General features: G+C 35.9%; 1 protein-coding gene across 1 annotated transcript in view; it reads right to left on the bottom strand.

Moving 5' to 3' along the window:
• Positions 1–11,794: 11,794 nt before the first annotated feature.
• The window catches only part of LOC107287079 (nuclear factor 1 A-type), a 112,652-nt gene continuing 98,213 nt past the window's right edge, over positions 11,795–26,233 (bottom strand). Inside the window, exon 10 of the mRNA XM_015815539.1 lies at positions 11,795–12,794. Within this exon, the coding sequence (XP_015671025.1) occupies positions 12,777–12,794 (18 nt within the window). The 3' untranslated portion in view covers positions 11,795–12,776. The remainder of the gene's footprint in view (positions 12,795–26,233) is intronic.

Raw genomic sequence — 26,233 nt, 5'->3', positions numbered from 1 at the left:
GTCAGGGTTGACATGAGGGGTCCTTGGTGCTCTCTGAGCTTGCTTGTTTTCTTGATGATGTTACCTAGTTTGGGTAATGAAATGTCTACAAGAAAACAAGCTCAGAAACAGCCATTCACTTCTCAAAGTCTTAGTTACATACCATCAGCAGTAAAGTGGTAAAGGAGCTAGCCTAGCCTTCAGGAAGGAGGTTGTTGGTGTGAAATACCACAGAATAATAATAAAAAAGATTTTTTTTTCTCTCTCACCCACCCAACTACCTTTTTTTGTCTGTACAAGTCAGTTTGGAGGGAGTGGTTAAGGCAGCGGTTCTCAACCTATGGGTCGCGACCCCATTTGGGTTCGATTGACCATTTCACAGGGGTCGCCAAGCAAGGCTGTCCGCCATTTTTTTCCCCTTTTCCGGCGGGTGCCTTACCTCCCTTGAGCTGGGCCAGCTGGTGGTTGGCCTGCTCTGTCTCTGCCGCTTGCCAGCTATGCCTCGGCCGGCGCAGGGGGCGGAACCACGCATGTTCGGCGCTCCCGGGCAGGGAAAGTCCTCAACTTACGACCGGTTGGGTAGTCCTCGACTTACGACCGGTTTAGTCCTCGATTTATGACCGGTTGGGGGTCATGGCATTAAAAAGGTTGAGAACCACTGGGTTAAGGCATCAGGCTAGAAACTGGGACACTGTGCGATCTAATCCTGACTTGGGCATGAAACCAGCTGTGTGACCTTGAGCCAGTTATTTTCTCTCAGCCTTAGGAAGGAGGCAATAGCAAACCACTTCTGAAAAATCTTGTCAAGAAAACTAACTAAACAGATAAAGCCAGCCACTCTTCAACTAGGTGGATAAAGAGAGCTAGGTGGCTAAAGGAAATAAATTAGTAATAGAAAATGTCAGTTTTTGCCATTTTCAAACTAGCAACCTTTTAGATAGAAAGGCACATTTGAGTACCAATGTTAAAGACGAGATCTAGAAGTGATTATACCACCAACTGGCTCATAAGAAATACGTTTTACAAGTGGTTGTTCTGATATGTGCTGATATATGCCTTTTCATGCTTTACTTTTGTATAAATAACTATACTTTATGGATAATTGTGTGTGTGTGTGCGTGCATATGTGTGTTATGTGCATACATACAGACTTATATTGAACAAATGTACAAGCCAATAAAAGGAGAATATTTGTAGCTCAGACTTGAAATGAGTGTCCTTGGTGCTCTCTGAGCTCGGTTTCTTTTTATGCAGATGATTCGTTACCCAAACTAGGTAACATCCTCAGTGCTAGCACTGATGCCTTCTAGCACTGAGCCTTTTAGTTGGGTAATGAAACATTTGTAAGAAAACAACCAAGTTCAGAGAGCACCAAGGTTCTCAGAAAAATAAAATACCCACCTGTGGTCATTTCGATTAGCGAACGGCACGAATGCTACTGTGGTAAGAAGTATGCAAAGTAAAATCACGATATATAACTGTAAGAAGTTATCCTGGGCCCAGAAATGTCCTGATTTTAATGTAAGCGGAGATGCCCTTTCTCTCCTTTTCCAAATAACTGGTTGTTGCTCTGACATTTACGTGAACCTTGCTCTATATCTACTGGAAAAGAAAAGAAAAGAAAAGAAAAGAAAAGAAAAGAAAAGAAAGGGAAAATATTGCTAGTATTTGAAGCCTGGAAGAATAGGACAGGAGGTTTTCTTTATTCTCTTTTCTTTTTGGGAAATAAAAAAGAAGCAAAGAATTGACTCTTAATCTTGCTCTGAGGCATAGTAGGATGGAAAGTGTGTCCCTGGATCTTATATCTTCTGGTTTTATCATGTGTAGTTATTTTATATGAATATAAATAATTTATTATATATTATTATTGGGAAATCTAATCTAAATCTAAATCTAAATCTAAATCTAAATCTAAATCTAAATCTAATCTACCATCTCCACTAAAGGAAAGAGTTAATAGTTCCTATTTGTAAACACTGTCGTTTTCTCTTCAAGGCTATCCCAGTCCGAATGTCTGGCTCGTTATGCATTAAATTCTATAGCTATGTTGCGTAGTTCAAAAGGAAGGAAATCCAAATGGACAGCCAATCTGAAAAACGAGGGACTGCATTTCTGCTTTCAGATATGGAGCGTGGAATGAAATTATCTAACAGGACAGAGGGGACAACACAGAGTTGCTTCCGATTCTTGGCTGGCCTCATTCATCACAGAGCAAAATGCTGAGTAAGTTCCTAATTTTAATCTTATTGTGCTGGGCCAGTACAATCGATTCCAATATCTGTATTCATGGTTATCTTTACAGTGTAGCAAAATGTGGAGATGATTTGTTCCTGACTGTAAATAGAAGTAAAATGAAACTGCAAGGGTGCAAAAGGGAGGGAAGAGGATATCATGTAAGGCATTCTTTCAACAGTAGATGTAGAATTATAAAAACATGCCCATTGCCTAGGACAGAAATGTTGACATTTCAATGGCTTTCATCTGGACTTAGTAGTTGAATGGGAATTTCTTCTTTTGGAAGAACATTTTTCTAAAATGAAAGGGAGACTATCCCAATCGAATGATGCTAAAATCTTGAAAAGAATAGTTCAATGATTATGATGACCAGGTTAAGGACAGTCATAGAATCACTATGATGCCTGGAAATGATGTTGGAAATAATCTAGCTAAGTATCCTGCCCAGGGCAGAGATCCACTAATACCACTAATGCAGCATTGTTGACAGAGATACCTCCTAACTTTATTCTATCACTGGTGTGTGGCTATATAATTTCCTGCAGTGTGCAGCAGAAGAATTCTGGGAACTGAAGTCAACTTTTATGGGAGCAGACTTAGTTTTAGAAACAGAATAATAGAGTTGGAAGGGTCCTTGGAGGTCTTTTAGTTCAACCCCCTGCTCAAGCAGGAGTCCTTCTACCATTTCAGACAAATGGTTGTCCAATCTCTTCTTAAAAGCCTCCATGGGTGGAGCACCCACAACTTCTGAAGTTTACTTCAGTTTCAGGTTCTATGATTCTGATACTTGACGGAATTAAATAGTTCTCATCCCTCCAAATAGGACATAGGCAACCTTGGCTCTTTTATGATTCGTGGACTTCAACTCCCAGAATTCCTGAGCCAGCCATGTCCACGAGTCATAAAAGAGCCAAGGTTACCTACCCCTGACATAGAGAATCTTTTCCCAGTGATGCCTTCCTATGCTAGAATGACCTTCTAAGGTCAGAAATCTTAATTATGGGAAGCTGCCTTGGAGAAACATAATTTCAGGAGAAGGCCCAACAGGATGATTTATATTTCAAGACTGCTTTCCTTTAGTTCACATGAATTATAGCGACTGGCTCCTGATTCAGGATAAAAAGAAGTAGTAAATGGTAAACTTCCATTAGAGAAGCCCTTCTATGTGAAGCAAAGAGAAATGTGAGTGATCATTTGTAAATAATGCCTACACAAATACCAGGTCAGTAAAAGTGTTATTAACAAGATAACAAAGCTGTATGGAATTAAGAGAAGGGAGATTGATTGCAAATACTTTAACTGCCCTTATTCCAGATGGAAATGCACTAGGTAAGATGACTACTGAAGAAAAAAAAAATCAAGGGGAGCATTTCCTTCAATGGAAGAAAGTCTATTCCTATTGGCTGCCAAAGAACCTGCCAAGACAGCAGAGAAATTCAATGCTTTTCATTATTCAGACAAATGACAGTAGGGTTATAGGTCAGAAATGGAAATAAAGGTTTTTTAATCCAGAAAATCATATCTTCACAAAGGACTAACAAGAATGCATCATTTTACAAAGGAGAACAACTGTTTACCATGTGAGCGCTAACATGTTGCCTGAAAAGAGCTAAGCCCCTATCATGGGATATTATCCATGGTCTTGTAATCTGCAGTTTTGTGCATCTATGCTTGGTAAATAGAAACACATCAGCCATGATGTAAGTTTTTGTGCATCAGCAGGTTTTGATGTATGTTTCTATTTGCATTCTGTTGTATTCTATTTGCATCTACACTCACTCCCACATTTCCCAGTGATCCCAGTAACACACTCACTTTATATTTTGTTCTACACATTACTTCCTTTGCATACAAATACACAATAAAATACAATGGAAGAGAATATCTAAGGTGGCCAAGCCATCAGATCCTTATTTCTGTTTTCTTTTCCTACTGCTTTTGGTGAATTTGGATGATTTTTCAATCTTTTTTTTTACACCTCAGGCACCTAATCCCCTAGTACTCCCAGGTCTTGCCCACTATTTCTGCTCTCCACTATGATTGTATAGTAGGATATAACTCTTGCAAATAACAAAAACTACCTGTATTCAGCGAACTGTTCAGAATCCAAGAATCTGCCCCAGTATTGTAGATTGTATCTTGAGATAACAGTGCATCCAATTCTCTGAACTTGAATTAATTGTACCTAACAACACCTGGGTGGCGAATATGTATTTTTGGGTTGGAGGCATTCCTAGTTGCATTCTGTTTAGCTAGTGAAGAGTTCTTAATGCTGTAGGCTAGATATTGTAGAAGAGCCATGTTAGTCTATGAGGGCAAAAATCAAGAATCTGGTTGCACTTTTTGTGACTGACACATTTAATTAAAAGTTCACTTCATTAGATAAACTGAATGGTTAGACTGATGTAGAATTTCCATCAGTCTCTACCCACTCTGTATCACAAAAGGTGCTACCACATTCCTGATATTTTTGCTGTAAGGTAAAGTCCCTGGATCTGCCAATTTGCTACAACCAGAACCAGATAAAAAGACTATGATATATCTGTGAAGTGACAACAATGATCTAACAATACTCTAATTGTTTTGTCTCATCACAGTAGTTTTTGGGTACAGTATTAAAATCTCAGCTGGTCATAATTCTGCATATATATAAAACACAGATACTTGCATGCATGTCATAAACTAAAGAACAACAAAGCCTGTTAGCATTAGCAATTTTTTATTTTCCTTTTTTGTTGCATAGGAAATGCAGTACTTGCTTCCAGTAATTGTATTGTAATGTGAGAGGGTGGTAGCACTAATGGTTGAATACAAGAGTTAAACTAATCCACACCAGCTCAAAAAGAAAAAATATCTGCAGATTTAGTTGAAAAGAATGGATGCCCACAGTGATTCTCAACCAATTTCAAATTTTCACAGAACACAGTAAACCTAAAATGGTAACTATGAGGATCAATACAAGGATACTAGAGGCACAAGGGACCCGATTCATAAAAAAGTGGAAACACAGAGATATTAAAACAAGGATTAAGTGAATTTGCAGCAAATCTTCACATGAGAATGCATTGTTGTGTAAGACGGAAAAAACAAATCAAATGTTTGATTGTTAGACCTGAGTAAGTGGACTAGTGAGTGGCTAACTGTACAAAGAAGCCAAGGGCAGGTATTATATCATATTCTTATTTGCAGAATATTCCCACTACCATACTTTGCAAGCCTGGGGGGGGGGGGGAAACCCACTGCTAAACCTCTTGGCTGCCTTTTTCCAGCAGAATGTGAAGGATTAGTTAGATTCTTAGATTCATTTCTCTGTTCCATATTTGGTCTCTCCAAGATCACATGAACATAGAATCTTTCCTCAACTTGAATGGTTGTTCCCATCCTATTGCCAGCTCTCCTGTCTATGCTACTCCCATTCCTTAGAGCTGGACTGTTCCTAGTTTCTTCCTTTCTTTTGGAAAGGAAAAAAAAAGATTGATCTAAAGCATGGGTGAACTTTGGGAGGGGTGTGTGTCAGAGAATACTTTCGCTGTCTTAAAAAGATACCCTGAACACTCTGGCAGGATGTGTCATGAAAAGGTCTTGTGACTTCACAAAAGAGCTGCAACACTGGCAAAGCCAGATACAAAACTCTCATGAACCAATGAAAGGCAAACAACTGAGATTGGACCTATCATCCTTTTTAGAGTTACATTGTTGAACCCTAGAAAAACTGGATAGATCTGTCCCTTATTTCCTCAAAGTGTTATGGGTTCTGATTGGGCCAAAGAGGCTTCCTTGTAAATTAATGTCACACCAGGAACAAGAGCTTGCCTTGCAGCATGCTTGCTTCTCATTAATGGTGATTCTTCCCCCCCCCCCCCAGGATTAAAAAGTATTTTTTAAAAAAACAAATAAAATCAGGAAGTTTAGGGCAGGGGCAAAGAGAGATGTTGCTTAGCATGGATCAAATGAAACACCTGACATTGCATTAGGCAACGTTATGCAAAAAAGAACAAACTCTCTGCAAAATCTCGCTTATTTTTCTATAGCCAATGGAATACTATTTTGCTCTGGGGAACAGTTCTCCAATCCAGTCTAGAGTGCATAAAAATGCTCTCTTTAAATCATTACAATCTCACATTTTCCCTTCTTCATGTCCTACTTTAATATTTTCAAGATATAGGATCAAAACTTGCTCTGCCTGTTTGACAGCCTTTAAATAAAAGCAGTATGCCGAATGAAAATCTTGGAAAGAAAAAGAAAGCTATACCATTTGGATTGGGGGGAGGGGGGTGAAAACCCAACCTGAATGCCAAAATCCTATGTTAATTCCTGGTGACCACTCATGAATCGGGCCCAAAGTTTATACAGAATTTTGACAAAAAGAAAAGAAAAAAGAAAAACAGCAGTGCATGGAAACTAAATAGCCGTATGAGGTTTGGTTTTAAAGTTCTTACACATTTCTTAAATGAGGAGGTCTGGTGTGAAACAGGGTCAAGCATGGGTACCTGGTTTAAACACTGTCCATTAGGAAAACATTTTCAATGTCAGTTCCAAGTTTGAGAATTGTCACTTCCACTGAAGTCTTATGTCTGTTTTTTTCTTCTTCTGAGATAAGCTTTTAGAGTTCTTAGGCTGCTTAAGCAAAGAAAATATACCACCAGGCATGGATTTCTGGATTTCAAACCCCATACCTGCCCTCGAGAGTGAAGAATGCCCCCCACAAATAATACTGAATTGAATTTTAAGTTAAACGTGGATTTCCAAAATACTGAAAACACCCAAAACCAAGAAAAAACAGAATTGTGTTCTCGGTGAAATATCTTTAAACCTATCTGACAAGGACCAAATCAGAGAGAGAGGGAAAAAAAGACTAACATAACTTTGAGTAATATTCATACAGCTCACTAAGCATTATGGAATAGCATGCATTAATATTGTTTGGTTATTTTACATCACCTATATCAGAAGGCTCTGACAGACAGCGAAGGCTACTGGTGTAGAAAAATCTTAACTTCAGAAGAGCAATATAATACAGATTTCACAGGCACTACATTTTTAATATATCAGGTATTATGCTGGTTTTCTTATATTTCTTTCTGTCCTAAAGCTGGCATTTATAACAATGACCAAAAAAGGCAAGGATTGAAGTAAACGGAAAGTAGATACCAAAGTTGATATATTTCTTTTTTTTTTTCAGATTTATATTAGTGCATAGTTCTCATGCAGATAAACACTGCTATGCATTTACATTGTTAGAAAGCAGAGTGAATTGAGCCCAAGTTGTCACATTTTTGTAAATCATTTTGCCAGCCTGTAATAGCACCATGTAATGGATTTGCATTAAACATTAAATTGATTTCAGAATTGGTGACACAGTATTCACTACAGTTAAGTGCTATGGAATAGCTTCAATGTTACCTGCTATATATCAAAGCAATTTTCATCCCACTGTTGTTGTTTTTTTATTATTGGAAAAAATAAAAGGGAAATGGTACTCAATACTAATTAGACTATTGCACAGCCTTGGACTTGATGATGGCATAGCCGGGTTTTACTGTCCAACAGTAATACATGCGTTGATTTCAAGACAAAATTGGCTTCATAAGCTTGAATTTAATGGAAACCTTGCCTGGCAGGCAGAGTTTATTTCATGAGTTTCCCCCCAATAGATTGCATGAAAGATGAGTTTCTTTTAGGTGCCATTGAAGCTCTCCTTACATTTTCATCCCCATTGTGGTTTGCAATGTTTGTTCTATAGAGGCCTTCTACCAAAGTAAAACCATAAAAAGATATTTCCAGAGACACAATGCAAAGAATAATATTGACATTTGTTTTTTTAAAAAATCACAAGGAAAAAAAAGTTCAGTTTTATGCCATGTATTTGGATGTGAGTTTTTTTGCCTTTTCTCTCTCTCTCTCTCTCTCTCTCTCTCTCTCTCTCTCTCTCTCTCTCTCTCGTGTGTGTGTGTGTGTGTGTGCACAGTAAATTTAATACTGTTACTATAAAGCTGAAAACTATATGGAACAAAGAGAAGACATTGAAAGAAAAGTAAGTAGAGGGATTTTTGCATATTCCTCTGGGCTGACTGAATTCTGCGGACATGAAAAAAAAACCCCCCACCAATTCTATTCTTTTACTTGTCAATTTGAAAGAGAAGACTGGACACCCCCTTACAGAAAAGGTACACCCATGGCTGGTGCCCTTCGCCAATCAAGGTTTTTCCAGCCATGTTTGTCTCTACAGCTTATCTTCATGAGCAAACATGGTCACTGACTATGCTATCCTGGGATGACGGGAGCCACAGTCCTACACCCTTGGCGAACATCAGGTTGGGGAAGATTGCATTAGCCTCTGGTTTCAAAATATATATATAAAACACAACGAATAAATAATGCAACATCTCGGGGGTGTGCAGGATGACAATCCGCTAAGCCCTATTTTGGAAAGAGATCAAGAGAACAAAATTTCTGTTAGTCAAGTTAATTCAAGGAAAGAACTGCTGTTTCTATTTGGGATAAGGAGGAAAAGGGTTGGTGTTGGGTATATAGTCATTTTGAAAGAATGACTTGGGCAGAAAAGCTGTCTGTGCAAAGAATGAAAAAGCAGTTTTGAATTGGGCAATGGATATGTTAATCCGATTCTGCAGTGTGTGTTCCAAGATTATTTTTCTATTAAGGACTGCACACCCCATGCAGCTGTCTCCCTTCAGATCTACATTCTCCACTCTGCTTTGAGGAATAAAACTCTGTTCTCCACACCTGAATAGATTCAAACTGCTGTTATTGCATGACAATAAGATGAAACAAATGTTAATTTAGTGCCTTTAATACTTTACAGCTTCTGTTGGTAAACACCCTTGACCACATACCTAATGTTTAAAGCCTTTAAAAACAATTTGTTTTGTGTGATTCCAATCAGAATTCCCTAACTTTACCACCTTCAAACTTAATATGATAAAACGCCTTCAAAAATACAGCATATCTGTAATGTCCATTTACAATGGTTTTTCAGTAGCCTATACTTCTCAAGCATAGGAATATGCTATACTATTGAGAGAAGGGGGGGGGAACTGTATTTAAATACATACAAAAAAGGAAACAGGAAAGTTTTTAACTTAAATCCAGTTCCCAAAGGGGGAAAAAAAAGCAATTCTATGAATGCTGCCTTTATAACGAACAATCAGAATTTCACTAAGCTAATTTGACAGAAATTTTTCCTTATTTAAACAACATTACAAAAGTCCTGCATTATAAAATAGGATAGAATAAATCAGTGTAATCAATAAAACTATACAACATACACATTACATAGCTTCTGAGTGGGCAGCTTTGATTCTCTCTCTTTCTGGCCATGACTATCACATGCTTACTAAAAACAACTAACTGCCCAAACTATTGCTTAGTTTGCTTTGTTTCTTTTTTAAAAAAAGGGTGCAATTTTGTTGTATATACAACCAATTTACTGGTAATACCTTGGCTTAGAGCAAGGTTCTGACAAAATGTTTGTCTAGGCTTTTTTTCCCCTTCACTGTGAAGCACTGAAAGCTGCTAATTTTTTTATTTTTTTATTTTTAGTGCACATATGTCTTAATAAGGTAATGCCCTGCTAAGTGCTATAGGGAAGGCAAAGGATGCTGGCTAGTGGATGTGATACCATAATACTAACAATCACACAATACAACAGAGCAAATGACTACTCAACCACTTATTTGACATATATGAAAATCCAAAACATTTTTTTCCTTAAATAGAGAATAACCAGTAAACAATTTTCAGAACTTGGAAGTTTAAAAACGTGCATATAAAAATGGGCATTTCATACTTTTTATTGAATGTGGTTTGATTGCAATCTGCTAATAAAAATGGGTGTGGGATTTGAAGAAAACGGGAGGTGTTTTTTTTTTTTTTTAAGGCTTGCTTGTGAAAGGAAGAATTGAAAAACAAAAACTGCTTGAAGCAGGGTTCAGCTTAGTGCTTCACAGTTTGACTGCTTCTCTAAGAAGAGCCCTTCCTGCGTGTGCATTCAAAAATCACACACACACAAAAAAAGTACAAAGACAAACACCTAAAACACGCTGCTTCAAGTGCAGCACCGACTTTGGTCAAATTAAAAAAAAAAAAAGACTTAAAAGAAAAATTAAGAATTGCTAAGCTTTTCTTCTACGTGATATAAGCAGGTATTGCATATTTTCATATATCTGGGAAAAAATAAAAAATAAAAACGAACAAAAGGAAGACTCCAAAGAAAATGGTAAAATGCAGCCACATCAAAAATACTGATATACTCTAGCATCTACAGATATCAGAATAGCACTGCCACTGACCGTACAGGACAAGAAAACACTACCCCTATCTGTGAAACAACTAACCTTCTATTGTATTCTAAGATGCTGAAACTGACAATGGCGGACATAAAAGTCACATTTACAAAAAAGTGTCTCCAAATGCTTGACTAGGGGGGGAAAAATAACCCTTTCAATAGAGGAACATGTGCAACAATTCCACAAATAATCGCTATCCAGGGCAAGGCACATTGATATGGAATTATTATTATTATTATTATTATTTTGTTTCGTGCAAATCAAGAAAACAAAACAAAACAAAACAACAAAGTTTTAGGGAAAAGATGAGGAGCAAAGTGTCTTCCCAAGAAATTCAGTTTACTTGATTGTATAGGACAGTAGTAGAAACCCTTCTGAAGGGCCGAACAAACATAGTTTAAAGGCAAGTGCCTGGATTAGGGATTACAATATTGTGTCTTAATGCACTCTACTTTACCCTACATTAACTATATAAAAATTAGTTACTAACACTAGAACATGCAGAGACTTTCTCTGATTAGCTAGATTTGCCAACCAGAACGTATATATATGTATAATATAGGAAACCTTCTTAAAGTTGCATGGAAAGCAAAGGGGTGCTCCGCTGTCTGATAGAAGAAAAAAAAAATCACTTGCATTTTTTTGCTGCTTTTTTTGCTGTTTTTTTTCCCTTTTTTTTTTTTACATAAGATACAGGACATTTGGGGTCCAAACTTTTTTTTTTTTTTTTAAGCAAGTGCCCTCACTTTGAACTGGCATAAAATATAAATCCACATTTTGCTTCTCTACTGATGCCTTTGCAGTCCAGAAAGGAAAGAAAAGAAAAGAAAAAGCCAGTTCAGGGACACAGAGGCATTTTTACTTTCTGGACAGCTATCTCTTATTATATTAAAGGACCACAATCCAATGCAGGCTACAAAATGCTTAAAGCTACTTTTTAAGCATGCCTTCCTCTGCATTAAACTGTGGCCAAGATATTTTTAAGAAGTGATATACCCTATATTGCCGGAAACATGTATGATTTGTCAGAATTGTCATACTCTATTATAATCAATTTTTAGCTTATATAATGAACAGATATTATGATTTAATTTTAATTATGTGCTTTGATAACAGAAAATAATTAGCATTTAATGAAGATAACATATTGTGGTAAAAGCACCATTAAATTTTGTGTGTGAACGTTTTAAATTTCCTTCAGTTTAAAGGGATACAAGTTTAACAATAAAAAACATAAAAAGCAAAAATAGCTCCCCCCCTTTTTTTTCTTGCAAGGCTGTTTTTTACCCCAATAATTTAGAGTCCTGGGGTGGAAGGACTTGGAAAACAAAAATAGAATTTTCAACAATCTCTATCTTACAAAGATATTTAGCTATCCAATGAAATTGCACTTTTCTCAATTCAAAATTCGATTGTTTTGATTGATTCCTGTCAGTTTCTATCAAAACAGACCAACTTCCCCATTTCCACATGAATTTTATGTCATTGTTGAAAATTGTCAAAAATGTTTCATGTTAAGTGCAGCATTTAATTTTTTTTCTTTTTTGTTTGACCTGTAGTAGGTTGATGGTTTATATTTCTTTGCCACTTGTGTGGAAACCAACCTGTCAATTACCATCTTATGATTCGTGTCATATATTGAATTGCTGATTGCAAAATAAAAAAAAAAATCCTGATATGTTACAGAAAAAACATGCCCCACGACTGTCTTGTAAGTGCCCTACTGAAGAATTCAGCTACTATAAAGTTATTTATGTGTAGCTCTTCGGATCTCTCAGTAAGTCTCACACTTGTATGGGAAATTAATCAGTAAAAAATACTGTAAAACAGTTAGGTGCTGTATGGAAAGGGTTACAATAGCAAGTCAGTAAGTAGCCAGCAGGCTCGCTCTGCTACCCAATGTCCCTAATTCTTACACTATCACTTGAAACACTTCAAAAATATGAAGCTCAAACATTTCCAGCACCATATGAGAAATTACATCGGTCACTAAGGTGTTCTTTAAAAAAAAAAACCTCAAACCAAACCAAAACCCCAACCCTCAAACTCCTTCCTCCCCCCCACAATATTACGGCCTTTGATGCTCAATCATAATGTTTGCCGTCTCTGAGTAAGAGCAGTTGCTTGATGTCAATCTCTGTCTGCTCTCCTTCCATGGACGTGAAGTAACAACACTGTTTTGTGGCTGCTTCCATGTTACAGAGTTGGGACGGGGGTCAGGTGGTCTGTCTGCTGGATGGTGGGAAACTGTGAGTTTTATCCCAGGTACCAGGACTGCAAAGAAGACAAAGGGAAACAAAATTATTGGCCTGCGAGAGAATTGTAACATAAATTCATTGACATGGATGGAGATTGCAAAAAAAACAACACTAGGAATCATTAATTTCACTGTTTCGGTATTAGAATGTGAAGCTAATCAAGTCGGATTAAAGTGTGCATCCTCATTCTCTTATTTATCTGTGTAATTCACTGAAAAATTGGGAAATGAACAATATTGAATGGACATACCAATATGAATTTATGTAATATGACAGCACAGGGGATACTAAGTAACTGCACACCCACAACTCATTAAAAAAGGCTAAAAGAAGAGATACAGGGTGTTAAGGAGAGAGGCATTGTTACTCTCTGTTACACCTAGCTTTTGCAGTGGTTTCCACCGTTAGAAATTTGTCAAATTGTTAATTAATATCATCACAAAGTTGGTAATTGTGGCTTGACATAATTGACTAATAATTCTTCCTAAATATACTTACTTGACATTTTTTCATCAGAGTGTAAACAGTTATATGCTCTTGCAAGTGTTATCAAAGTTCATATTTATTTAGGATACATTTTGACCAAAATATTGTTTAAGTATGGCATTGTATTTATTTTCCTATAATTATAACAAACATTGATTGCTCAAACAATTCAAGACTAACATCCAGTACAATCATATTAAGGCATAGCCACTCTGCCTTGGCTATTCTAATCTATAGCCATCCAGAGTCACCTTGTAGGGGAGAAGGCATAGAAATTTAATAAATAAATGTAAAATAAATAAATAAAATGTAGAAAAAAGAAACTTTTATAATGAAGATTTCTATTTCAATACTCTGGTTTACACATATACAGTATCTTTTGCAATGAAAGTATATGAAACAGGAGGTGCAAAATTGTTTAAAGCATCTTAAACTCAGCTTCAATTTAAAATACAGAAGACAAGTCCTAAATTAAGAAACAATTGTTGCTGATCTATGCTAAATCTATGTTAAAAAGTAAAAAACCTGAGATAAAATCAATTGTTCTATTACAGTAAACAAAAAGAATCATGTCATAATATAAAATACAATTTTTAACAAGTTCAGAATAGTCTTTAGTCTCAATAGCTTCATTATAAGACATATAGGTTTATTTCAAATATGTACTGATGCTGATAACGTTATTCATGAATGAGAATCTAATGATCTCATCATGAATTATGAGATTATAAATTTCAAAATAACAAGGCTATGGAAAGTTTTGAGAGAGATTTTGTAATTTTGAGACTTCCCCATCACTTTGGAACCAACTGATTTGGGATAGTTTCACATTCATTGAAGTATATCTTTTGGAATAGGAAAAAATAGGTGGTGAATGGTGGCTTATCAACAGCTAAGTTAACAATAACTCTGTTGCATTAAAAATCTCTTGTTGGCTACAATAGTAACAAGGCTAACATGCCAGCAAATGTGCAAATAAATGCTTTTCCCAATAGCAATAATCATAAGTGCCTGCTGTGAAGAAGGGCACTATAAAATTTGTAAACAGTGTAAATATGGTTCCAAATAGGAACAGGATGTGAAAGAGAGTGATTTTTGCCTTCAGTCCAGGAGCTAGAAGGCATGATGAAAAAAAGAATTTTTACCAATGGGAAAATAAACAACTGATAACTTCTGCAGAGGTTCATGAATTCAAAAAGGGGCGGAAGGAACAGCTTTACTCTGGTTTCAAATAAACTGGCTTATACTCAGAAATAAATTGAATCAGCTTCAAACATCAGCTGACATCAGACATATCCAGGGCTAATACGGAACTACTTCAAAGTCTTGGTGAAGATATGCCCCTTAGAATGGGATTGATTGGCAGGAAAAATGAATAAAAACCAAAGGACATTTTCTTCAGAGAGCATTTTAGAAGTGGGACATTATCAGAAATATTCTTTTCTTTCTGACCAAGGTTGAGAAAACAGCTCACTTGTGGAGAAGGGCTATGTAACATGTAACTATTAAATAACATGTGTACTTAAAAGTTGGCACTGGTGTCAAGTTGTTGGCCAGTCTAATGTTCCAAGTCCACACAATGATAGCATCTCTATATGGAAATGACTTTCTGAAAGACTATTTTCCATACATTTAATTGAAGCACTTGTAACTGATGGCATCCAACTGGGTCTATGGCATCCAACATTGAAAGAGATTCCTTTTTTCTTTAAAGCAGATTTAGAGTTGTAAATGGAGGAGCAAAAGGGGAAGTCTTATTGCTGGAATAGAGGTCTGGATGATTACAGTTTTCAATTGTCTTTTTCACCATGTTATCTTTAATTAATGTGATAGTATTTTTGCTGTCTTTGACGAGATCCCAAGTAGCTGACACAGGATTGTATAAGATTCTACTCCAGTGGGTAAGATTGAACTGAATGATCTGAATAATCTAAAACCATCAACTATACATAGACCTCCCTCTTCTTTTACTTGGCTTTTTTTCACTTAATGCCCATTTTGCATCTCTATAATTTCTGAACAATGGCACATCGCAAAGACAAAACACACTGCACTTGTACACTTCATTTTAAGAACAACAAAAATTTACACTGATGTATTATTAATAATGTAAAAGTCATGCTTCCAATGAAGGAGACAATACTTTCTAGAGATAAAAGTTGATTTTCAATTGTTACTGAGTCCACCAAGTAACCAAGTACTTATATTTAAATTGTACAAGACAAAAATGGGAAAAGTTGGCTGGCTTAAAGATTACATGGTTTAAGCTTTGGCAGAATGTCATGAAGATATGTTAAACAAGTATTGTTTTATTTAAAATATTTAACTGTAAAAGAGAAACTTGTCAATGTGTATACTTTTGTGTCGTTTTTCACTTTACTACCCAGTTCTTTGGACATTTACAAAGTTAATACATTTACATCTGCTATTGTTTCTCAGCATTCTTCGTAAATTAGATTGAAATTGGCTGAGATTAAATAGAAATCTGTTTGTTTTGGAACTTTTTACACAAAAATTTCCTTGGGTGATTAAGGAATCTGTATTCATTATCTTGACACAGATTTATCTGCCAAATTAGTGTGAACATATTTTGAGAAAATTCATTCATTTAATAAAGCAGAGTAAATAAATGTCTAGTTTCATAAATATGCTGTTGCCATCAAGAACGTATTACATTTAAATACCTTGATACTAAATATACTTTAATTTAAATTACCTTCATCTTCAAATAAGGACTCTTCCTAAACAAACCCAAGATTTGTTTCAATTCTTAAATGTTTTCATGACATGTGTCTGTGCCACCTGCAAGAACTCCTTTATGCAGCAGAACAGGCATTTTTTTATATATCAGTGTCCCATTTTTGAAACAAGATTCAAAAAGTTGGACAACTTTCTAATAGTCAGGCAAGCTATAGTCCAAACTTTCCTATCAAGAGTCTAAACCCTGCCATCGGGCTTGATTATGGATCTAATATAATGTTTACTTTAGAAGCTTTAAATAATTGATAGGGCTACTTAAATTTGGTCTGAGTACTTACTTGCTGAAAAGTAGTATAGTGATTTGATTCTGAATCTGGACATCAATATGCCTGGGATCACTTAGGAACATGCGGTAGAAGACTTAAACCTAATTTACACTACTGCCGAAGGCAGCTTGTATACACAGCCCCACTTTTTTTGGTGATACACAATCCGCATTTTGGACAGCAGGAGGTGCCCTTTTCCATACAACATTTTTCTCCTCTGCTACTCACTGCATAACTTTTTCTTTTTTCTTTTAAAAAAAGAATTCTGCAGTGCTTCTGCCCTCCTTAAAAAAAAAAAGAGGGTATAAAACTTTCTTTGCCCATCTTACTATTCAGTGTGTGCCTTGCAGACAAGGTTACTCCAAAGCAGCTCTGTAATCCTTCACTGAAATAGGCTTTATTGATTGCTCTGGTCTATTGTTCCTTTTCAAGTCCCCAAGTTCAAGTTCATCCTGGTGTTACATCATGTCTGGTTGCTAGGAGCAACCAGACAGACCCAGACGTGACTATCATTAGCAAGAAACACAAGGCTCTCCTCCCACCAACCTTCCAGGGGCTCTGACGTAGCAGGCCCACTGCAAACACATTGAAGTATTTATTCAGCCTAATTTATGACCTACCCAGAAAGCAAGACCCCCACTCCAAAACCCAATGCTGTTGTATATTTAATTAATCGGCCTCTCTCTGGCACTTGGGAAAGTTAGACAAAGGGCTAATTATTGTGTTGCACTCCCCACACTTTTCTTTTGGTGGTGGTGGGGGTGGGGGTAGCAGGGGGGAGGAGTTGACTATTTGCATGGGAAAGAAAACTTAGAAGGCTCCTCATAAACACCTTTCTCCCTCTTTTTGCCCCACTGACACTTCATGAAATACTTAGCTGCTTAAGGGAATTGGGGGGGGGGAGGAGGAGGAGGAGGAGGAGAAAGCCCTGATGTGAATGTAACTCCTTCAGAGTTGGTATGCAGTAACACAAATCAACTCATGACATGTTTAAATTTAAATGCTAACCACACACTCCGAGAGTTACTTTAAAGGTTAGTTTTTAATCAATAGAAGTTGCTGACTCGGGAGTTTTGAGCGGCGCACTGCAGCTCTTTGTGCCTTTGTCGAAGCCTTAAGGCTTTCAAACTTTTTCTTTCATTTTTTTTTTTTAAAGATGATTTTAGCGGTGATTCGCAGACAGAGTGCTATTGTGTTCTTGGCAAGCAACATGTCAATAAAGGCGCAGAGTCGCCCTGCACTGGAGGTGTCAACATGACACCTGCAGGCACCAATCACACCTGAGACAACAAGGGGAACAACATTAACTCTTTGCGGATCAAACCAGATGGTCACAATCCAATTACAACCCAACTGAGGCTTCTGTAAATGGCACAGTGTCATATAAACCTCACATGCTTTTATTAGATTCAGCCTATGTATCTTTAATTTTACTACCTATCTCAAGCTAATAACAAATTAATTAATAGTTAATCAAAGTAGGACTTCTGCAGTGTTTGATTATTCTTTTGGTGTGTTTTTTTCCCCCCACTTTCCTTTTGGATCAAAAGTTTACATGCGCATTTCAAAGGCAAATGATCCTTTTGATGAACTTTCATTGTTGGAGAAGCAAGATTAACAGTGGGTGCTTGTGGTGTGCCAAGAGATCTATATATTTATATTCCATGAAATTTCCAACTGTTTTGGTGCATTATACAGCTGCAATCTAAGTTCTTTACCGGAAAAAAAAGAGAAAGAAATTCCACTATATTACTTTTAACCTGTTTTTATAAGCTCTCCCAGGAACTGCCCAGATCTATACTTGCTCTTAGAAATCCTTTGTATCAGATACTCCCAGGATGGTGCCTGAGCTGGCATGCAGACATTTTGTCTGCCTGCACCCAGAGCTATTGCAATTCTGTACAGTCCATAAAATGGATTTCACCGCCCTTTCCCAAATGTTCAAGGTGAAACATCAAAAAGAATTCTGCAGCCCGGTACAAGATCTTAGCTTTCCTTTCTCCAGTCAAATGAAGAAGTAATCTCATCATGTTCAAAAGTGCTGACTAAGGATTTAATAAAGTGCCTGCAGATGTGTGTCATCTCTAAGGTATTCAACTCATGTAATGCAAAACAGTTCTACACTGAATGCACTTATAAAATTCCATTTAACCATTGCTGAGCTATGTTTTAATGTCCTCTAAGGAGTATTAGCATACTCCCCCCTCCTTAATTTACAGCACAATGAAAGTTGAGACCCTATACAGTACTGCCAGTATCCTAAAATCGTCACAGTTGTAAGATTTTATGAACCATAAACAATATCTTTTGGACTGAATCCTAAGCAGAGAGCCTGAAGTGGTGATGCCATTACTCGGAGAATGTCAGCGTATATCTAATGCTAATGGGAAAAGAAACGTCTCTAAAGAAAAGAAAAGAAATTCAAATAAAGTTTAAGAATCACCACAACTTAAAACGTAACAAAATACGTACGTTTCTTGCAAGTTTTGGCTGTGCTATCAGTATAGAAAATATTTCAAAAGATCATTAAAATCATATTACCACCTTTTGCCGCTTGGCTAAAAATCCAACCAAGCTCTGTCAAAAAGTTTTTTTATCAGTACATTTTAAAAAGGTGATATTAGGGGGAAAAAAACTGTAGGAAAAGAGGATTTTTTTTGGGGGGGGATTATTTTTCCAAACACAATCATTAAAAAAAAATGTTTAAGAGCAAAAATAAATATTGTGGAAGTTAATATGGAATCCAAGACTAGATGTGACAAGTTGACTTCCTTCTCAAAGCAAAATGAGTTCTTTAACAACATTAATGGATTTAATTTTTTAAATACTTTTACAGAGAACTCTGGCAGTTTATTACATTTATATTGCATTCTCTCTTCAAAATATCTTAGTTGTGTACTGGTTTTTCACCCTCTCCCATCAAGCAATGCTGAAAAGCAGATTAGACTGAAAAACAGATGTTAACTATAGTTCACAGTCACAAACATTTATACCTGAACCCAAGTTTCTCCAGGCATTTTGTCCATTGCGCAGCAATATCAGAGTATTGATGTAGGCAATGTGATGTAAGCTAGGTTGAAACGGATACATTTATGGTGCTGAATTTGAAAAAAAATCAATTAATAAAACTAATCACTGCAATAAAACTAATCATTTGTAACATTGGCTCTGGAAGCCTTTCAATAATTGGAATGCCCTGGTATCCACATGAATAGTGATTCTTTGGGGCTAAACAGATTTCAGAATTCAATAAATTGGTCCACTAGATGTAAACACATCTCTTCTTTAAACGTAACAACTATAAGTGGCTTCAGTAACTCATAGCCTGATTGCTACATGACTGGACTACAGCAAAGTGTTGTTCGTGGGATTGCATTTGGAGGCAGGTTGGAAGCTGTAGCTGTTACCAAAGAGAGCAGTCGCAAGTCCATACATGTAGAATTACACCTATATTAAATTTACTGCAGTTTCCAGGAAACTTTCGGACAATGTCTTGTTCAGAAATGAATTTGATATCTGGACTGGTCACCCAAAGAGGACTCCCTAAAATTCAGCCCCACTTGTGAGGGTCCCAAGATATGGATGAAATACCAGGACTTCTCTGTAAGAGTCCCCATTTTATGGAATACCCTTCTCCCCAATGTACATGTATTCTATCACATTACTGTCATTCCGAGCATTAAATATGTCCCATTTCAAAAGAGGTTTCAAGAACTGATTCTGATTTGATAATAATTCTGAATCTAAGCATTTATTATGCTTATTTGACTTGATGCTGCATGCTGTCAGAACTCTTTGGGATGGGTTATTAATATTATAAAATAAACAAAGAAATAAACTTATTGTGCATTTTTTCTAGTGCAAATGAATCAAAACTTTATGAAGACAATGCTGCTGAAGTATATTGTTTTTATATCTATCTCTCATTAATATTATCACTATATTGCTGTAGAAAGCTAACCTTGAGATGTGCTAGTTAGCCGAAGGCCATTGGGTTAATTCATATCTGAGGTGACATTTTAATTTGTGACTTTTTGGAACACAGATCTTAAACCTCAATGTACAAAGTAAGTGTTCCAGAAGTGAGCCAAAAGGTGTTCAGATGCAACACATCAGGAAAGATTGCTAAGAATGGAAAACAGCTAGTTTGTCACATATTTGTGGCCTACGTTTTCCCCCCATACATTTTCTTGTGATATTATATATATTTAATTTATTAATTGACCATCTCAGGCACAGAGGAACTTGGTACAGCTTACTTAATAGTAATAATTAAAAAAAAACAAAAAAAGAATCACCAAGAGTATGTAGTACATATAAATCAATGAATCAATCAACCAATTGTGAGGAAGGAAGAAAACACAAACATACCTTCCCCACCAAACTACCACAGGGGAGCCGACCACCCCATCCTATTGTAGGAGGGCACATTAATGATTTAAGATGATTTTATTGTATTATTTTGTTTTGAGTTCTTGTAGGCAGAAAAGATAAACAGGGTGTCTAAAAATAAGAATAATATAATGTATTCATTAAAATGATATGGAAATGAAATAGCCAATTTAGCAAATAATTTACTTTTAATAATTTACTTATAATAAATAGGTAATTCATTAGCATGTGTAAATGTTGCAAACTTCTCTTGTAAAAGTTTACATTTCAGAGTTTCAATCTTGTCTTTTAAATTTGTTTCCCTTAAATTCTTATTTCAAAATTTTGACTTTGTGGATGAAAAGTCTTTAACAGAAAGACTGTAGAACTCCAATAAATGACTGTTTAAAGAGGAAAGTCACAAGCAAATACAGACATGCATGTTATGTCCCCACACGGACACATCTTTGAACTGTCCATTTGTACATGCTGAATATCTTTTAATCACAGGATGGGATTCTGCTTTATTATAATTTTTACTGAGATATTTGTAATGAGCTACTGACACCTCTTCTTAAAACATTATCGGATCAGACAGAATTTTATGCAGGGTTTTGTGGTTTTTTTGGCAGATAAAAATCCCAAGATAATTCTTGTAGTAAAGTTGTATTTGTAGCCTGTAGACTTTGTGTGCTGTTGACAGCAAGAATTTGTGTGCTGTTGACAGCAAAGCAGGCTAACCCCGAATACATTTTTATTATGTATGCTATTGTATTTTGTATTGTTCATTTTATTTTCTTCTGCATAATCGGAGTCTTTGATGCATAATGGCGTTAAATGAGATACTGAATAGCCAACAAAGATTAAAAGAATAAAACAATTAAAACAAAATTCCAATGGTATTACTGGGTTTAGTACCAATACTGCCACTGGCATTTCATGGTGACAGAATAGCTAACAATTTCTGTCTTAATAATACATCATTTTCTGTTAAGATGCATGGAGAAAAAACTATCAAAAACAAATTATAAAGAAAGGAGGATTTTACCAAACTGGGTAAAATAGGCTTTAAATACTTTGATCTGAGGTGGCAAGGACTAAGAAGAAATTTTTGAAATTATGAAAAAGTGTATAAAAGTGTTAGAAAAAAGTGGAAAATGTCAACTTACATAGAGGTTTGAAAACTTGTAGCATTGTTCATACTTTTAATAATTCTATTTAAAATACACTGTGGACTTGAAAAGGACACAAAACTGAGCAATCATAATAAAGAAAAACTAGAGCTGGTTCTGCATGAGGAAAAACTATAGTGATGTTTTGAGGGGGAAATAAGTTGTATATAAAATTATATAAAGTTTTCATCTTCTTAGAACATTAGAATTCAGGATCATTAATTGATTCGGAACAACACAATACTTACTTTACTGATTTATTTTGCTAATTTAAATTAAATTTGTGGCAGTCAGATAGGTTGATGGTAACCTATTTGGATGTTTTTTCAAGGGAGCAATAATGATGGAGAATCAAGCTATCATTATCTATCACCTCCGATGGCTATACAGTATATTATTTTCAAATTCAAAGACAGTATTGTCTTAAGTACAACTTGCTACAGGGCAACTGCAGAAAAACAACAACTTTATCTTCCTCATATCCTACTGGTGAGTTTTGTGGGTATATTTGATTGGCCAGCAGCACAGTCAATATTTTTGCCCCTTCTTCTCTTCTTCTGTAAGTAAAACAAAATATGCCAATGCTGATTATTTGAGATGGAAGCATACAGCTTCTTCCTATCCTAGGTACCTATCAATAGGATATTTTGTTTTCAATCCAGAAAAAAGAGAAAGAAAGGAACATCAGTAATAAAGGGACAAGTAAGCGTATAGAAAGAAATGGCACTAACATATAAACATTTATTCAATGTTATACTAAAGCAAGCAAGCAAACAAACGTAAGAACTACCTCAGCTCATAGTTCTTTCAATAAATTAGTACTGAATGGTATTCTTCTTCTGTGAATTAATAAATCTTTTTTCAGTTATATCTAGTTTAGGTTGAACTGCAAAATTAAAAAAAAATAAGTTTTTATTTTGCTTTTCTTTCTCTGGGGCACACTGAAACCCTTTTGCAAAACTTGTATAGCAATTATTTCTATGGAATCCATGCTTCTGAACATTAAGCAGAACTAGCAATTGATCCAGAAAGTTTGCCATGTACAAAGTATAATTCAAAAGAATGAATTCCTTATTCCTGAAAACAGAAGACGTAGTTCAAAGGGTAGTTTAACAGCAGTATAGCCACAAGTAGCGTCAGAGTAATATAATAAAAAATAATCGGTGAGAAACCTTGAAATATAATCCAAGCAAGCAAGACAGATTGCCAGTTTGAGTATGATGCATAAATTATGGATAAGAATACATGATCTAAATTAGATCTATTGAAAAAATAGTTTCACCTTCTTCTGCTTCCAAGGGAAAAAAAATGTCAGTGTATTTTTTTTTTTAAAGAATAAGATTAATGTTCTTATTTTTGTAACTGGTCTTTGAAGGAAAAAAAAAAATCATGTTTCTGAATACGGTAATTAAAAGTTTTATTTATTATCCCATTTGTTTCGAATTAACATCCTCAACTTTCAAGGTCACACACATCCAAACACAAATTTAGACTTTGCTAATGGAGAGGAAGGAAGTATAAAAAGAAAAGGGAAAGTAGTCAAGCAAACAAGAGAAAGAAACAATCCCATTCTCATGTTATTATAAGAGGGTAGCATAGTACATAGATCAGAGGGTTTAAAAAAAGTACAAACCCCCACTGTACACAAAGCACAGGAAAATGTGAAGAAAAAAAAGAGAAAAACTAAAAGCAGCTTAGGGATGTGTTAACTCTGCCATTCTGTCGGCTTAAAGAGTATTTTATGCTTGATCAACAGCTCCCTTTTATTATGCTTTTCTTTCATTCATTCAAGACATCAAAGCAGCGAACCACCAGTGTACCTGATCTACTCGAAGAACTAGTAAGGGTATTCTAAAGAAATGGGAAGATTGGGAACCAGACACCCCTGCAGACAAGCCAGTTCAAAGGCAGTATCTCAACAATGATTACATTTTGTAAATCTTTTTTTCCCAGGAAAGGCAGCTTATTTCCTCCTTTTTCATGGAAAAAAAAAAAAAGATTGTACCCATTAAAGTAAGCCTGTGAAATGAAAGTTACTTAAGAACTGAAGTACAGCAAGAAGATTAAGTGCAAAGAAAGATTCGGTCTTTTACAGACTTCCAAAGTATTGCATCCTGTATTTTAATACTAGACATAAAATTCCCTTACAGTGATATAATTCCTTCACCATTCTAAAAACACACATATAAATGGATTGTTTCCTGCTCATATTATATTAGACATCAGCATTCCAAAAAAATAGTATCCTTAGTTTAAATTACAGTCTAGCCAATGCACATTTTAAATATCTGCATTGGTTTCTCCATTGGAAGGTTTACATGGATTTGATGCACGGTAAACTAACCAGAATTTCCATTAAATTGGAAGGGGGAAATTGTGCTAGTACCGAGTGGTTTTATGGATCTATTCTTCTGTTTAATGAAAAGCTACATATGTAGTCTTCCTCTGACTGAGACAGAGGAAAAAATAGAAGACACTATTAAATATGTAACATGATGGACCATTCGTAACGTACAGAAGGGAAAAGAAGGATAGAAAATTAACATTCTTTTATATGACAGTGCCTGCTATAAGCCTGCATTTATGAACCTTGGACTTGAAAAGAGTCCTAAGCAAAAAAAAAAAAGCTTATTTAAAATATTATAATTTTCATAGTAATCAAAAATTGATTCAAACTAAAGTGCGGTATACTAGTGATAAATAACACATAGCCCTTCATTCTAAAACTTTGCCGACAGTATAAGTTGCAGTTTGTATTGTCATCAATACATTTACACAGGAATGAAAGGGGGGGGGGGAAACCCCACCCTGGTGCTTTTCTGAAAATTGGGGCTACAGAGTGAACTTTTTTTTTCTCTTTATCTGGTGAACACCATTTTTGCAACAGGACTGTATTTTGAGTAAAATAGTTTTCTGCTGAATCCAGCAATACTTTGAATGCCCAGTTCCACTGGAACACATTCATAGGTTGAGATATAAACTGCACACAATTCTCCCTGGGAGTCTACAGCTATTCTTCATTTACATGTGATTTCCCCGAACTCCTCTTGTGCTAGCTTGCACTGTTTCCAGGGCACACAAAAGGAATGTTCTGCAGCTACAGCCTACAGTCCTTTCTCAGCCATCTGAGACCCACAGGCACAAGTTTGAAGTTGGAGCATACAGTTTTCTCATAACTGGAGAAAAGAGCAAAGGAGACTTTAGGCTAGACTATATTCTCTCTCTCTTTTTACATTTAATGCACTGTTGTTTTAACGGAACATAATCTAATCTAACTGTTGGCATGTATTTTTACCCTTTTTGTTCATTTTACCTTCCACTTTTTGCAAACTCCTTAATAAGCCCATTCTCAAGACTGTTCTTGTAGTTTTATTCAAGGTGAATCATAGCCAGGCTCCAGAATAAAATAAATTCAAACGGATATCTTACTATATATACTAGGAATAACAGATAGAATAAAGTATTCTATTCTTCTTTTCTAAATGATTGCTAAATACAATTAAAATATATTAATTGTCTCCAGGATTATTATTATTTGGTTTGTGGTTTCTCTCCATCTGGTCTCTGACCCACTTGTTGGACTTGGGTAGAGTTGAATATATTAGACAAAAACAGAAAGCAAAGTATGCATTGCTGCAGAAAGCTAGCATTTTGTTACAATCAGCAGTTTTGAAAGTGGCACAATAAGAGTATCACCTTCAAAGAAGGAAGGGGATGGCATTATTCCCATGACAATATTGATGCAAAGCATTGTACATTTAATTGGAAGTGATAGTAAATATATCTCTTCTTCAAGTTAAAGCAAATAAATACTGCCATATACTTGGAACCTCCGTGTCTTTTAGACTGAAAGATTTCCTATGGTGGCCCAGCTTAATACTGCCTGGTGAGATGGTAGGATTATGAGAAAGCAGAAACAGAAACTAAACAGATGTAACTACAAGTTCCATCACACATTTCATTTTTAGAGTTCAACTAAGGAATATTGTAGATGTAAGCCTCAAAGCCATTTTTGTGGCCCCGAACTACATGGACAAAAGCAATGTTAAACTGCAGCCAAGTCAGTATGAAAAGGCTGCCTGCTCCTACAAACTGTGAACATACTTGGGAATATCTGAAGGTTAGGACTATGCAAATCCTTCAAAAGGTATTCTAAAATATACTGCAAACCACACAAAAATCTCTTGAATCATTAAAGCAACTGCATATGTTTTCTAGGCTTGGGTAGCTGTTTTGGAAGCTCCTCCACGATGTCTCTGGATACATGTGTACAACCACAGTTTCAAGTAGAATATAGAAGCCATGATTTACTTCACCTTTGTTTCAACATAGCAATAGCACTTAGACTTATATACCGCTTCACAGTGCTTTACAGCCCTCTCTAAGCAGTTTACAGAGTA

This window comes from Protobothrops mucrosquamatus, unplaced genomic scaffold (genome assembly GCF_001527695.2).
Source record: "Protobothrops mucrosquamatus isolate PMUCROS unplaced genomic scaffold, P.Mucros_1.0 scaffold347, whole genome shotgun sequence".
Classification (NCBI taxonomy): Eukaryota; Metazoa; Chordata; class Lepidosauria; order Squamata; family Viperidae; genus Protobothrops; species Protobothrops mucrosquamatus.
This window is presented reverse-complemented; position numbering and strand designations above follow the sequence as displayed.